Below are 16976 nucleotides of genomic sequence, written 5' to 3' on the forward strand. Positions count from 1 at the left end.
TCCGGCCCTGCTGCTTCCCTATTTATCTTTTACCTTTAACGCCTCCTCCCCCTTCTTCAATTCCCTCGTCCTTGTCACACATTGTTCTACACACACATACAGTAGGAGTCCACCTCAGTCCCCGATGTCTAACAGGAAGTAGCTGCGGACGGAGTCGCCCGTGAGTGCGACGCACCGCTGTGACTTCTCGCCGCTGGAACGCAAATCTTCGCGACTTCGCCTTATTGACGGAGAGAGAAAAAGGCTTTGATAGCGCTATCGACATCTGTTGTAATTAACAGGCTGAAGGTTTTGCATGGCGGACTGCGACGACAGCGTCCCGTGAATAACCGAGTAGCCTTTGTGTTGTCATTTGGCGTTTAAAAACCTTCCCATCCCGTGATATACACAGTTTTAGCCGGTTTAAAATGTTACCGATGGATGGACGGCTTGCTGTGTGGAACAAACAAGCCCAAAAAAGAAAAATGTTGCGCATAAATGTCAACGTCTGGACTTATAAGGGTACGTTTACTGTATTTTGAAACGTAAAGCCGCTCCCAGCTGTTCAACTGTTCAACTTCGAGTGTCTGTGGCATCCTCGGCTATTATTAAGACATCAGTGTTTCCTGAGAAGTGTGAAAATCGCGTGACAAGTCCATCAAAACCCCCCCACTGAGGGATTTAGCACCCCTCCGTTCCTTTAAAGCTCATACAACACGGAGACGGAGTCGCCAGATGTGGAGAAAAACAGTTAACATGAAACACTGATAATCCGCTCGTATCACAGCGAGCGGCACGCCGTGCTGCGATATCTTCTTCCTCCTGTCGGTCTCACGTGGATCTTATTCATATACAAGGTGTTATTCTCACAATACAGCTCGTAAATGTTGCATAAACTCATGGTGCATTGTGCCACTATAACAAAAAGGATAATATGCAACAACAAAAAGTAATCGCGTTGATTTATTCGACAGAGGAGCAAAAGGTTTTGTGTTTTTGTTCATTAGTTTGATGTTTCTTGATAGAGAAAATGTAGGTTTGCTCATTAAAAACACTATTAAGCCCATAATTACTCACAGGTAACTACAAATGCCCACACAAAAAGTTATATTGGACATAATTTGCATACTTCTTTCATCAAGGAAAATCAGGGACAATCTATACTGCACACACACACAAAGCCTTCATCTAAAACTGCAGTATTAGAAAACATTTGGTCCTTCCATTTGGCTTTGATTCGAATCTGATTGACTTCATTGTTCAATGAGATTCAAGACATTTTTCGCTCTAAAAATGACTAAAGTAGACATTCAACTTAAGTCAAATTCATAAGGCCATGACCTGACTTTCCTACTTTTCCAACCCATATATTATTTCTCACTTTCCAGCTTTTATCTCAGTCTCATTCCTATAGAAGTTAAAATGTCCTTTGATACGGAAATAATTGTATTTTTTGAAACCAAACTCGAACCCTTTACGAAATGCAAAATTTGAGGATTTAACTTTGGAAGCGCAGTTACTTGCAAGGCATAAGTATTAAAAGATCTCTCTCTCCCTCCGTTTACTTCAATCCTTTATTAACGGGGCCTTAAATCCACAATCGGGGATCAGCGGGGGGGGAAAGGTCGGAGCCCAGCGGGGCGCCTTAAGAGCACGGCCGTCTGAACAGATGAAAGGCGGGGAGTTGTTTGTGATTGCTGTTAAGGAAGATGGCGTAAGGACAGCAACGATGTGACAGGCTGTGATTATGCAGCAGCCATTTATTTAAAAAAAGGGACCACTCATGTGCACACATCCCTCGACTAATGTGACAAAGTAAGGACGCTGAAGAATATCCACTTGTTTTCCTGCAGCTCTCTGAACAAAGATTAGGATGCCTCACAGTGCATCTATCAATTATAAATATAGTAAAATGTCTAACGCATTATCTCTGACATTAACATGCATTTAATTAAAAGCATTAATATCTGCAATAGTCAACATTAAATGTAAACAGCAAGCTCTGAATAAGTTGACTGTGTCTGTACCAAAGGGCTTTAAAAGTCTCCATGTTAACGATGTAAAAATCGGATGTTTGCCATCTCCCCCACCTGGAGCCCCATGCTGTGCTGAGACCTGCATTCAAACCCTCTTTGTAGAGCAGATGTGACAGGTTGTTTGTGGGCGGAAATCAGCGACACACACACACACACACACACACACACACACACACACACACACACACACACTATACTCTATATGTTAACATCAAATGCACATACAAATGTGTTGTAGGCTGGGAAACATCCACAACTATACGAACAGAAGAAGCCGAGAGACGCTCAGGCGTAATATAATGGCAGCGGACCCCAGGACCTGTACACGTCTGCTGGTCCTCGAATAATCAATAATATTTTTATAATACCGTGGAGTCATATCGTCGAGCTTGACTAGAAGGACCTCTGTGGTCACAAACAGTGGATTCAAGGCAGGGAAAACATATTTAAAGACATTACATGTTATGAAAACTGGATATTAAATTGTACCATAGTGTAACAATTTGAATTATGTTAATATTGTGTGAAATTGCAGTTATGTCCGTATACTGGAGACCAGGTAGCGGCATAACAGCCTCTGACTTGAGCCGTTTGAAATACTTTTCACCTGCTGTGGAAACGCAGACGTGATACCTGGTCGTTTAAAGCCGATAGAGGTTGATAATAGTCCGTTAGGAACAGGGATTTAAACGTTATTAGCCTTTCATCACCTTACATTCATCCCCTCTGATGCAGCTTTGCCGCTCACCTTTTCTGATAAACAATAAACAAGCTTAAAATTGGGACATAATTGGGTCCGACTTGCTGTTGTTGTGGATGAACGTCTTCGTTTAAGCGGAGACAACAGTGCCAAAGTCTCGTCTGACAGCGGGCAAATTATTTCTTTAAAAAAAGAAGTCTGTTGGGTCTGCAGCGCTCGATGCTGAACGTCCTTTTAACGGGTTTGAGTTAATGTGAGTTGGAGCTTTGTCAGTGCTGCAGTCAGGTGAATTATCCAGGTAAAGGGTCCCTGCTAATGGAGCCAACCAACCCCTTCAAAGCTGTTGAATAAAAAGGATTCAATTCATGAAATATCATCCGGATTCGGAGACGCGGTTGCATAAACGCACTCGTCCGAGTCGAGGCTCGAGGCCTGATGGCCTTTAGGTTGAATACTTTAAAGGTCTGACGGCGTATCGGGGACAATAATGTGAGAGACTGCAGGTTTTTTTTCGACTACTTACTCAGCAGAATACAGCAGAAAAACTGGCATGAAGTCTGTTTTATCTCCGCGCATGCTGTTTTAATCTGCCCACAAGTGAAGCCGGTGAACTTGTTCGACTGTGAAATGTAGAGCGGCTGCAAAAAAAAAAAAAAAACCCCTTGTTGTAAAAGTGCCGGTATGAATCAAATCTAAAACGTAAGAAAAAAAAAAAAGGAAAACAGAACGAAATGAACCCGTAACAGACCGTCTTCCTCACACCAGAGACACAACACGACCATATTTAGTAGCGCACAAAAAAAAGTAGCGTACGGTCTAAAACTATGCAGATGAAGGGATGTTTAAAAAAAGCAAGGTCATGTGCGGTTTGGCCTTGGTTTGGTTCTCACAGCGCTCTGAGGCTACAGCTACACACTCCCCGGTCTCAGTTTGTGTGTCTGTTTTCCCTCGGTGTCGGCCAGCCCCCTCTCTGAATATTTGTGTGTCTGCGTGTGGACCCCAAAATGTAGGCTAATGCCCCGCAGAACTGACGGATTAAATGCCAATCCCTGGGTTGAACCGAAAAACCAGCCAGAGGCAGCAAGCTCTGTGTGTGTGTGTGTGTGTGTGTGTGTCTGTGTGTGTGTGTATGTGTCCGGTCAGCTACAAATCCATGCCTGTGTGAGTCTGCCGGACTGGGGGAAACGTAGACATGAAACAACTGCCCTTAGTAAACAACTCTAAAGGTCACCGCGGATTTCAAATTGTTTATATCTCGCAGTCATGTCCTGATGGAAGGGAAACATTTCGGGCCTTAATGTCAGACACTTTTGGTGTGTCGGTTCATCTTAAAAACAACATGCCGAGAGGCCAGAATAAACATCTCCATCCATTATAACCACTTTTGACCGATTCCTGGAAGAACAAACTAGACTTATATATGGGTGTGTGTGTGTGTGTGTGTGTGTGTGGGTGTGTGTGTGGGTGAGCGGTGTCACTCTCTGATCCATTATTGATGGAGCGGCTCAGGTTTTGTCATTTGAAAGATTTGTCGTCTGACAGATTTGCAGCTCTCTCTCTGTGGGGTTTGCAAAGAGATATTAAATGTTTTCAGACACAGGTTGACACAATAAGGCTGTCGAGTAGCAGATGCAAATGTTTGTTAAGTTGGATTTTAACTGGAATTTATTGGCCAAACATGACCTTTGCCTCGGGTAAACATGTCAATGGATAAAAATCACTTCAACATCAGTGGACATCTCACTAATAAACAAAAGCAGCCATGAATATTCACCACAGATAACTCTATTATGAATACATTATCAAACTGTTCGGTCTATCTGATTCAAACGTATTAAAAGGCTTTTTAAGGGACCCAATATATATATATATATATATATATATATATATATATATATATATATATATATATATATATATATTTGTCCCCTCATCTTGTGAAATAATGTATAAGCCTATACAAAAACTAAAGCAGTTCAGTTTTACACAACACTTTTGGCAGCATGTGGCCACCAATCAATGGCTCTAAATGTATTCGGCAACTTCTGCCAAGACAACATTGTGCCAACAACAGACCGCGTTGCTGAGAATCATAATCTATATATTCAGCATCCAGCCTACAGATATTACACACACACACACACACACACAGCACAGCATACAACACACTTTGGAATTATTCCAAGAGTTCACTCTGTGCATTGTGTGTCCCTTTTCAATTAACAACGAAATGATTTTTCCCCCTTTCTTCGGGTCGGTTCATGAATATCAAAATCATATTGAAATGAGTGCAAATATAACGTGGGAATTGCCGTATTTTGAAAACAGAAGTACACAACTCCAAGTCGGGTTCTAATTCGTTAAGCGCACATTCCCTTGATCATACAAATTACTAGAGACAGCCAAGTGGAGAAACCCACACCCACACACACACACACACACACACACACACACACACACACAAATACACCCACAGAGCAGTTTAATTACATGCTGTTGAGCAACTGTTTCTTTAATGCATTCTGCGTTCATTGATTTGAGAGGTCTCTGACATTGAATTACGCTATAGATTTTGGCATTTCAAAAGCACGCACATGCACATCCAAATATCCATACTAATTGCCTTTTTAGCATTCAGAAGCTGCTCTATTAGCAGTTTTTTGCTGCGACCGAGTGCATATTCCTACTGGAGGAGCGAACAGCAGGGCGGAGATGCCATCAGTCTTAAAAAAATAAAATTAAAGAAAAGAAGCTCGAAGGAATCGCACATCTCCCACACATGTCAACTGGCCCTGCATGCTAAACTAAAAAAATGTTACAGGTTTTCAAAATGCCACGGGCAAACAGTGCTGAGGAGCAGTACGACGTCACAGAGAGGAAGTAAAATAATGTATGAATGCACGGGCTTTGATGTAATCTTAATAATAATCAGAGATTACTTCAATAAAAAACAATGAGAACCTGTTCCACGTGTCCATGAGCGAGACAAATATATCTGGATTCACTAAAGTTTTCGCCTAAACCAACGCAAAAGTTAAGTTACATGAAGAAAAACAGCACAAACACGCACAAAAAAGTAACCTTAGTTATAGGCAAGTAACCTTAGCAATCAATACTATGTGGTATTTCAACACAAATGCAGAGCATATGCACTCCATATGCATATCTGCTTGACTTCTCTCAGGGCAAGCCTATATACACACACACAAACACACACACACACAGACGCATGCATAACACTCTCCCTCAAGCTGCCCGGGCATCCATCCACCTGACAGACCCCCCCTACACACACAAAAACACAACTTCTTATCCCACACACTTGGCACGGTTGCCAACTCGGCCCCGGTTCTCCAGAAGTAATAAACCGTCTTTTTTTTTCGCCGCGTCGCTCCAAAAACCATGAGAGAAGACCGCCGAAGGCCGTCAACTCATTTACTAGCACACTGATTGTTACTTCTGCGACCTTGCGCGTGTGTGTGTGTGTGTGTGTGTTGGTTGTACATAATGTCCCATGTGCGACCGCCACGGGGAATATTTGTTTAACACACGGAGGCTCGACATTAACGCTCGCCCCGAAGCAACAGGATGTCCGATCGGGCAAAGTGGAAAATAAATGTGATCCGATATCCAGTAAAAATGTGCGATATTTATGCTTTTAAGTCACCGATCATGGTTTATGCTACATTGTGTTGTTTTAAGGAGATGTTTTCACATAAATACAGAATAGATACAAGAGAGGGAATTACTTAAAGACTTGTTATAAGAAGATTATGATACACAATGTCTCAAAGAATGTTGAATCAAAGCAAATATGTAAATATAAATGGAAATATAATGATGCATTTCATAATCATTTGAATTGTGTGTTTCTTTATTGATAATAACCACTATATGTGACAAAAACGATACATTTTGGACTGAATTTTCCTAAAAATCTGTGTTTTAATAGGCTTACATTTTCCATTCAGGCACAAATATGTTTGGAAAGTTCAGGCAAGTGAAAACATCTCATCTACTAGCTCTTCCCATCCATCCATTTTCCGCCGCTTATCCGGGGTCGGGTCGCGGTGGCAGCACACCCAGCAGACCGACCCAGGCTTCCCTCTCACCCGCAACATTTTCCAGCTCGTTCTGGGGGACCCCGAGACGTTCCCAGGCCAGCCGGGAGATATAATCCCTCCAGCGTGTCCTGGGTCTTCCCCGGGGCCTCTTCCCAGTTGGACTACTATCTACTAGCTCTTGTTTAAAAAAAAAAAAAGGATCTTTCTGGTCACTGAAAATGTTGACTGTTAAGCCTCACACTTTAATGTGTACACACACACACACACATACACACACACACAGTAAAATGGGACAGCATGCATGACAATATGAATCAGTGTCGTTAGCATAGCGAAGCTAGGAAAACAGCAAAACTCTGCATGGATTCTCACTCACATTTGTACGTTTACTCATCAACCTCAAGGCAGATCTGAAATCTATGCGTCTGCATATGAATCTTTGCTTTCCCCTCCTTCCTTCAGGGCGGCCTGATCTCCTTCAACCGGCATGGCGAACGACAGAGCGAACGCGGCGGCGGCACTCGTCGCTTAACATGCAGCGCGACGGCCTCCATCTCCTCCTCCAAAGAGGGGAGTCAGAGAGGTGAGACGTACGCGCGTACAAATTAGCCGACTGCGTTCAAGGTTAATACATCATTACCCGGGAACGCCAGATGCAATAGACACAAACGGCTCTTCCATTTCCATGCGGAGAACTTCTTGATAGGAGGTTAAAGAGCAATGAAAGCCAGGAAGAGAAACGTCAAACAGTCTCTCCAGTAGCAGAACGTCGTCCACGGCAAACAGCCTCACTTTTGAGCGGCAGAGAGGATGTTAATTAACGTTTTAAAAGAAAGAGAAGAAGTCATACAATTCAATAGTCACCGTCTACAGTATACTGACATGAAATATAAAACACTATAAGAGTACGAAAACTATATCCTGAAGAAAGAAAACAACATCTTTCAGGTTTAAGCGCTCTATTGAGCTTCTTGTGCTGCCTGAGGAAAAAAAGGCCTCGACTTTCTCATGTTGTCTGCGAGTATTTTTTCCTTGAATGTTCGAATATATCTGCTTTTTCTAGAGACAGCAGGATCTTAAAAGGGCTCTGGAGTCGAAATAAAGTTATGTTTACCTGTGAAAAGTCTGTAAAATCAGCAGTTTTTGCCTTATAACAAGTGCAGACTGCTTCCAATTATTGTTTGTTTCTTCTTCATCGAGTCTGTAACCAGCTTTTCATTGTATTTCAAATTCAAACTTATGCTGGTAAACATCTGTCACCATCTTCAAACAAACAGCCAAAGACATAGCGAGTGTTATCATTTGGATTTAAGACTTTCAAAACAAAAATGAAAACACTGATGTATGAGGGCCCCATCCATGCCAATGTGTGTGTGTGTTAAAGTGTGTGTGTGCGCCTTCGTGGTACCAGGCGGTGCAGGCGTGACGGCCAGCGTGTGACCGAGCGCGAGGCAGCCCGCGCGCCGGCCGCCTCGCGCTCGTGTTTTCTGTCCGTCGATCATATGAAGAGAAGCAGAAAGAAAAATGAGGGAATGAAGAAAAAACTTGTAAGTGGGCATTTGGACTCGCTTTGATCCTGCAGCGCCTCCGTCCTGCTGGATGGACGGAGCATTAAAGGAAAACTCTGGCGTCAACTAAGAAGATATTGTGCATTTCAATTGGCAAAAATTATTTGCGTATAAAAGTGTGTTTGAGCATGAGGAGACGGCTGAAGCAGACTAACTTAGTCTATTTAAACAGGGGTGAGAATCATTAGAGGTCCCACGATACGATATTATCGCGATACTGCGATACGTTGAGTATTGCGATGCATTGCAATTTATTACATTATTTCAATTGCAAATTGTCCCCCAAAGGAATGCTTTGTCAACAACAAATACATAGATTTTATTATTAATCCAGGACCAAAAAGTTTAGACTTGATTAAATAAAAGATCGATACGATGCTGGATCGATTTTTTTTTTTTGTCTCCTTCTTTAACTGTGGATAAATATACTAATTCATTTGCTGTTTATTTATTCAACCAATTCATCTTTGTGTCTATAAAATGTCTCCAAAAAATTTTGGGAATTACACCGTCACAATTTTCTGGATCCTGACATAACATATTTAAATTGTTTGTTTTGTTAAATCCCATCAGTAAAACAACGAAAACAGCAAATTGTCAAGTTTTAGATGCCGGAGAGGAGAAATGCTGGCTTCCTTTACTTGAAAATAGAATAGACACGGGAATGTAAAGAAGTGCTCTTAATCAGTATTTACATTCAACTGGATCATGATTAACTATGTAAGCCGTGTGTGTTGTGTGTGTTGTGTGTGTTGTGTGTGTTGTGTGTGTTGTGTGTGTGTCTGGAGCAACAGTAGTTGCAGATGTGTTTTAACATGCAGTTCCTCTGATGGTCCCTAGAGACGAGCTCAAGTGGATTTCATGGATCTGACGTGACTCGCACCGACGTTAATTAAAATGTTAGAGCAATACGAACGTCTGCTTTTTCCACCACACGTCGAAATGTGGCGTCGGATTTTCGCTCGCGATCCACAAAATCCTGATTTCTACTAAAAGTCATTCAAGTGACTCAGCTCTCTCTCTCTCTCTCTCACACACACACACACACACACACACACACACACACACACACTCAGAGAAGCACATACCCGCCAGGTGTGGGTGTGCCCCTCATGGATGGAAATAATCAAAATGCAAAACAGTTTTCTAGCTTAATTTCGTTGTGTTTATGCAAATTTCTCTTCCTCTCTCCCTCCCTCCTTCCCTGTTGTGTGAGTGTGTTTTACCGGTGCAGCGAGAGACCAGTGCAACAGCGAGTAGGTGGAAAGTGACATGGAGTAACAAGCTGAATACATCACACACACACACACACACACACACACACGTACACAAACGTATGCATAGGAACAATCATAATTTTTTCGTGCTATAAAGACAAATACAGTTTTGAAAGAAGTGAAGATATCCCAAGGTTGAAATTACTCGATTTGTCTCGTATCCTTTACGTGTCGATGGGCACGAACGGTTATTTGATTTTCGGGAAGACAATAACTTTAACTTCTGACCGAATCATTTCATCTCATTCTAAATAAAGAGCAAACCTTTGCACACCTGTTGAAATATCTCATTTTGATATAACTCTCTTTTCTGATGACTATTCACTAATCCTGATGAATTTATTCCACCCTGACATTCTGGAAAAGGTTAAATCAGGTTTATTTTCATGAAAAAAAAACCTTAAAACCCTTTTCTACTCGCCACATAAAACAGGACATGAGAGTTTAAACATTGTGTGTTTGTCAGTACTTGATGGAGTTCCTGAAGTGGTCCTCTGCTGGGTTCTTCACCGTGCAGCTGTTGAGCACCCAGAGGTCTGCATCTGACGGGTTATCTGCAGGAGGAGGAGAGAAGGCACATCTTTAGTTCATATGTGTTTCACACCACACGAGCGTGCCTTCGTAAGAGGATAACCAATCAACACTTAATATATTTAAAGCATTCAAGAAAGCCTGAGGAATCCCGACGCAGCAGAACTGCTTAATTGGTCTCTGGCGCAGTTTATTCATAATTTTTTTGGTGTCTGAAGCACGCAATGCGTCCTCAAAAAGTCACACCCAAATGATCCTGCATCTCTTAAATAATCTTCAGCTCTTTAAAATGCATCTAATGAGATAAATGTATATATATATATAGAGAGAGAGAGAGAGAAAGAGAGAGAGATAGAGATCCCATTTGCAGAATTGAAAGGAGTTCTGCTTGGTTCCACCTCATTTAACGCGATGTACTTGTGTGTTTGTCTGCGTCGCTCGTCCCTGGCAGGCTGAAGCTCGTGCCAGATGAACATGGAGACCTTATTTTCCTCCGTACTGTCTTCCTCTTGCAGGGTTACATCAACCAGGTTTTATTGTTTGTTCATAGGGTTTGTTCTTTGGACGGTTTGCCATTTTCTCATGAATCAGCTTCCCTCTGCCTCGACTCAACTAAACCAAATGATTTGACAACACAAGCTGGTTTTTAATGTGTTAATTTCAGGTTGTTTTTTTTTTGTATGGAGACCGAAAGGTTACAGACAGAATCCCCTACGGCCACTGGACCATCTCTGACCCAATACAAGTGTATATGCTTTATTAAAAAAGGTATTATTAGGGGTTGCGCACCAACAACGTCGGTCCGGTATCACCCTATTGAAAATATAAGGATTTTTATTCCTATGATTATTGTTCGAGTGCAAATTTGGGGTACTTGTCATACTCCAAAACTCACCGAATTGTGCACGCGTTTGGAGAAAATAGACATCCGATACAAGTGTCATATCTGTGTATTAAAACATGGCTCTCTAGCGCCCCCTACAACATCGGCCAGTATGTCCAATTGACTTGAAATCTCACACACATGTCCGCCTCTCTCCACCTGCTCGACCAAAACAAACAAAAAAACAGAACTGGTGAATCCGGTGGACTCAACCCAAATATAAAAACATGTATTTCTCTCCTCAGCGAAGTGCCCTCTCAACACGGTGGAGGGGTTTGAGTGGCTCGGTGATCCTCTGAGCGTCAGCACCTGCCAGACAGCTCTCAGGGGAGGGTGGTTTGAAAAAAAAAAAGGTTTCAGAAGAAACAAGTACATAATAAACACAGCAGCTTGTTTAGAAAATACTGAAAAACAGGCTTATTTTAACAGGATCTACTTAAACACACAGACACAGACACACACACAAGTGCAACGCTCCTTGTGATGTTAAGCTCGGCTGCTGCACAAGACGCTGGTGGCAGGCTTTGCATGGCACTGCGAGGAGAGCCGTCACACAAAGACACACAAAGACACACATGATCGGGGGGTGGAGCTGGAAGCCTGCTCCTTTACGCCACACTGAACCAGATATTTCACTTACAATCCACTCGCCTGCTGCAGTCAAGCATACACACACACACACACACACACACACACTCACACACACTGTATGTCCTGCATTGGTTCCCTTTATGCACACACACACCTGTATCACACACAGCAGGTCCCAGGATGAGGAGAAAGGGGTGATTATTAACCCCACTAGATCTAATCCTTTCTTTTAAATATCTCATTCTAAAGACACACACACACACACACACACACACACACACACACACACACTTTATGCAACACGACCTGCACCGTTCATCAAATGACTCACAATAAGACACAAATAAAGTTAAAAGTCGTCACTATCGTTCTCATTCTGACTCAACAATCAACTCCTTAGAAAAAATAAAGATGGCGGCTCTATTGCAGTGGCACTAATATCATAGTCAAATAATAGTGGCGTGTCTTCAAGTTTAAATAAGTCGAATAAAAAACCTGTATGACACCAGTTATCAGACAGAAAAGATCAATAAAACTACAAATCTGGAAGATAAAGAAGTCGTTTCACAACATGAGGTCTTAAGGTTACATATTATTCAGCAGCTGTACGTTAGAAACACAGCAGTGCTTTGAAGGGTGTTTACAGATCGTATCAGACAGTAAGCAAGACTTAACGACAGTTCGTAAAAACAGCAGTACAGCTGCACGTCTTGAAAAGAACTAAAATAACGTGAGTCACGCTGGTAGGACATGAATCATGTGTTGGCTTAGGGTTTGTTTGGGCCTTTGTGTGTGTGGGGGGGGGGGGGACAAAATATAGAAAAGCTAAAGAATATAAAATTATAAAAAGCAATCCTCATGCAAAACTATGAAATGTGTGTGTGTGTAGGTTGGATCGGGGAAGAGGGAGAATAGGTTCAGCTGGCAAAGGGTGCCCATTATGCCAACCTTTATTTGTCTAGGCAACCAACACACACTCACACACACACACACACACACACACACACACACTCACACACACGCAGGACTAGTGGGAGTGGTCTCAGCTGTGTGCTTGCCGTCTCCTCTCCGTCCTGAGGGAGGCTTCCCAGACCAACAATAACAAGCTCGCCATCCATTTAACAGACACACGCGACAGATACTAACATCTGCTTCCTACAAAGTCACAACAACCAGCGCGCAGATACAACTACGGGAAAAAAGGAACTAAAGAGAACAGTGAAACTGGTAAATGCATTGTGTTCCTGTTGTATTTAAACAAGTTTTATGATAAAAGGAGTTTCAGAGCTTCTTCAATTTGGAAATCCTTATTTTTAATCACTTTAAAGAGACTCCAAATGTCCACGCGAATGACTCACTCTGTGCTGTTTGTAGCTTTAAACCTCTATAAAGCTTTCAGTGTAAGTGACAACAGCAGTTACACTGTACAGGCAGACACGCACAAGTACAAAAGTCCATTATCAAACTTTAGCCGCAGATATCGAGAAGACCCCCCCCCCCCCCCATGGTGCAACAACTGCTGCCAGTGAACCGAGGGTCAAAGCCATCGCCATGAATTGAAATTAATCCCGGCAGCAGCTGCTGCTCATTCAGAAAGAGCTTTTAGAGGCGTAATCTCAAAGCAAAACACCAGAACAATGTGACAGAAGCCACCGTCAACAACTCAAAACTTCAACCTTGTTTTAGGGATTTTTTAACTCCCTCTTCTGGTTGTTGTTTTTTTTTTTGACAAAGTGGTGGTGCCGTCACAGTATTTCGGGGTCGTGGGCGCGAGACCTTCTGTGGAAGATTGTGTTTGTTTAAAACTGTACAATTGTTCGGGGTTAACGCAGAGAGAGAGAGACGTCTGACCCCAAACACGAGAGAACCGAGCGCGTTTGTTTTAGCGAAACTAAATGCCGACAGAAAATAGCGGCGACGGAGGAACTTTTTTTAAAAAGCGGGAGGGTGAGCTGATGTGTGCTAGAAAAAGGAGAAGTAAAGAAACAGTTAAATCAAAACCAGGTACACAGGATCTGATTAAAATATTAAAATATGACAGAAAAGCAAGAGGCGAGTTTAAGTCGTTAAATCCCAACGGTGCCAAAATCAACAAAGTAGTGCTGTTGATAGAAAACTTTAGCTTAGCCCGAGCTAATGATTCATTTAAGATAAACAGCACAGAGGGGGGGAATCATCATCATCATCATCATCATCATCATCATCAGGGAAAGAAGACTCGTGTGATTATTGTGAGTCGGTGAATTTCTTGAAAGGAGACATTTGTGATAAACGCAACATGGGTCTAAAAAGCGAGACGCTGCAGATCAAAGTAAAACCTCAGACATCACTGGATATTTGAGTTACTCGGCGAGGGGGGGAAATAACTTTTGCAGACTAATTTACAGCGAGTGCGAGCGTTGCAGGAACGTCACGCTGAGGTGGTTTGAAAGTAAAACGCCGACATTGATTGGTCCGAAAATGACACGTCTCCGCGGTCGCCACCACAAATGACTGCGCCTGGAGACGCTTAGTCCTCCGCGAAAATCAGCGAGAGGAACAAAACATTGCAGTCTGCGGGACCGCGATGACGACGGGTTGTCACAAACTCAGCGACAGTTGCTTCTGTTGGGAAAACTTCATCTCATTTGAAATGTATCGAGCCTCAGCCGACAGTTTTAGATGGTCCTCACGACAGAAGACTGAATCTATGAAATGCAAAAGTTGTGCATCACTAAAAGCCGAACGTTAACATGTTTTGCATGTGTTATTCAGTCATGAATAACCTGGTGCAAAGCGGCAGTGGACAACTCGAGGCTGACAATCTGTTGACAGTCAAAGAGTGGATTTAGTTTAAGGGAATATGTTGGGTTATTAATTCATGGGTCCCAACATGTGTCTTTTCTCTTCATCTCTCCATCAGTGTGCCCTGGGGTAGCCTCCAATGACTCGGCATTTAAATGAAGTTCCTTCCACATCAAGAAAAGCTGTTGTTGGGAAAGAATTTGCATACGATTTGCATAGGTATGGAGGGACAACCAATGACAGGGGAGGATTTTTGTTCACTTTGCAAATCATGGCCATGGGGCAATTATGTGAGAAGCCGGTGGTACAGAATGTGCCCGAGAAGTGTTGACTGGTATTTTATCTGATGAGGATATAAGGCCCAGGGGGTAAGACAAGCATCCTGGTATGTGTGTGGGTGTGTGTATCCGTGTGTGAGAGAGAGTGTAAATGTCTACAAGGGCAAAATGAGTCCACATTAGCCCTGTATTAAACCTGCAGACAAGTCTGGAGCGCACAGCTTTTGAAGGGAGTGTGAAGAGAAGGATGAGATCATTTCTGCATCAGTTATTATTAATATACGACTACATATCTTCTGCTTCTTTAGATACTGTGCAATATGCATGCACAGCCGTAACACGAGGCAAAATAAATTAAATGTGAGAATAGGACAAACTTCAGAGTGAAAAAAAAGAGCTAAATATCATAATTTTATCATCTTACTTCCTGGGCAATTAGAATACTATGGAAGACCATTTCTGCCACAAAAAAAAAAAAATTAGGACAATTAAAATATTTCATAATATATTATGAAAAATTTGGAAAAATAATAATAATTACCAAAATAAAAAATAGGACAAATTTTTTTTTAAAAAGACTAAAAAAAGTCATGCCAAAAAATATATATGACTAACACAAAAATGTGAAAATATATTTTGACAAAAAAAAAGAAAAGGTCGATTAATTTTGTTGGTCCTAATTATTATTATTATTTTTTCTTTTGGTCATAATTTTTTTTTTGTAGGGGGGGTAGGGGCGGGGGTCTTTTTTTTGGTGCCGGAAATGGGCTTCCATAGGAAAACAGTATATATGATGATTTTTTTGGGATAAATTTTCACTATTTGTATTTGTACCTTTACAACCACCCACCCCCTCCCACAAACACACACACACACACACTCAGCAGTGAAATAATGACACTATTTCACTCAGTCTGCAAACCACAGATGAAAAGCCTGTTTTATATGTTATCCAATATGAAGACATATATTACATTTGACCACAACAACTGACCTCCAAATAAATTGTTTTTCGGTGTCTGTCCTAGAGTTTCTCCAATAAGGAATTCCACCACTCAAACAGTGAGTGTGTGTGTGTGTGTGTGTGTGTGTGTGTGTGTGTGTGTGTGTGTGTGTGTGTGTGTGTGTGTGTGTGTGTGTGTGTGTGGTGTCACCCTACATTCACCCCTCAACCAAATCATATAAGAGAGTGGGATATTGGAGAGGCCACACCTGGGGTCAGTGTGTGTGTGTGTGTGTGTGTGTGTGTGTGTGTGTGTGTGTGTGTGTGTGTGTGTGTGTGTGTGTGTGTGTGTGTGTGTGTGTGTGTGTGTGTGTGTGTGTGTTGAGCTGCATCTTTGCACAGTCTTTGAAAACATCCCAACCAACTGGCCAAATGACTAAATCTCATCCTTGAGGTCCATTCCTGTGTGTGCGTGTGCATGTATTCAAGTGTGTGTGTGTGTGTGTGTGTGTGTGTGTGTGTGTGTGTGTGTGTGTGTGTGTGTGTGTGTGTGTGTGTGTGTGTGTGTGTGGTGTCACCCTACATTCACCCCTCAACCAAATCATATAAGAGAGTGGGATATTGGAGAGGCCACACCTGGGGTCAGTGTGTGTGTGTGTGTGTGTGTGTGTGTGTGTGTGTGTGTGTGTGTGTGTGTGTGTGTGTGTGTGTGTGTGTGTGTGTGTGTGTGTGTGTAACCATATACACAAGGTCGTACATAACACATTTCAATCACACTACTCCCTATGGAGATGAGGAGAAAAGGGTTGTGGGAGCAGGTGCATGCATGAAATAGGTATGGATGGAAAGATGGACAAAAGAAAGAAAGAGTGAGTGCGATCAGATGGGCGCTCCTGTATATAAAAAGAAAAACAACAAAAAGGATAAAAAGAAATAGGCAGGCCATCCTGAGAGAGGGATGAAAAGAGAGGAGTGAGTGTGAAGTGGAGGCAGGTGAGAGGCAATACCCAAATGGGATTTAAGGATGACCAACAATGTGAGCGAAAAGGAGTGAAAGGAGAAAGAAACCGAGCGACTAAACGAGATGAGAATAGCAAGCTGATGAAAGTGGGGAAAAAGAGAGTGAATAAAGGAGGATAAGGAGCAGGGACAGGGAGAAGAAAGCAGCTGGGAAGAGAAGTATCCTGCTCTTGAACAAAAGAGTTGTTTCATTAATATCATTAAAAAGAAAATAGAGATTTTATTGGCTGGCATGTGGCTGTGCACTTGCCAGGTGTGCGTGTCAAATCCCATGTACTTCCACAGACAATACAACACACATTTTCACAAGATTACATTTGAA

The 16976-nt window shown here is 42.2% G+C and overlaps 1 protein-coding gene across 2 annotated transcripts in view; it reads right to left on the reverse strand.

Moving 5' to 3' along the window:
* The window catches only part of cdkal1 (CDK5 regulatory subunit associated protein 1-like 1), a 200182-nt gene that overhangs the window by 156840 nt on the left and 26366 nt on the right, over nucleotides 1-16976 (reverse strand). For both annotated transcript variants that reach the window (XM_068570623.1, XM_068570625.1), the window contains one exon: nucleotides 10094-10178. In XM_068570623.1, coding sequence (XP_068426724.1) covers nucleotides 10094-10178 — 85 coding nt within the window. The remainder of the gene's footprint in view (nucleotides 1-10093; nucleotides 10179-16976) is intronic.

Source organism: Clinocottus analis, unplaced genomic scaffold (genome assembly GCF_023055335.1).
Source record: "Clinocottus analis isolate CAN_PGR_092001 unplaced genomic scaffold, fCliAna1.0.p SCAF_9, whole genome shotgun sequence".
NCBI classification, from domain to species: Eukaryota; Metazoa; Chordata; class Actinopteri; order Perciformes; family Cottidae; genus Clinocottus; species Clinocottus analis.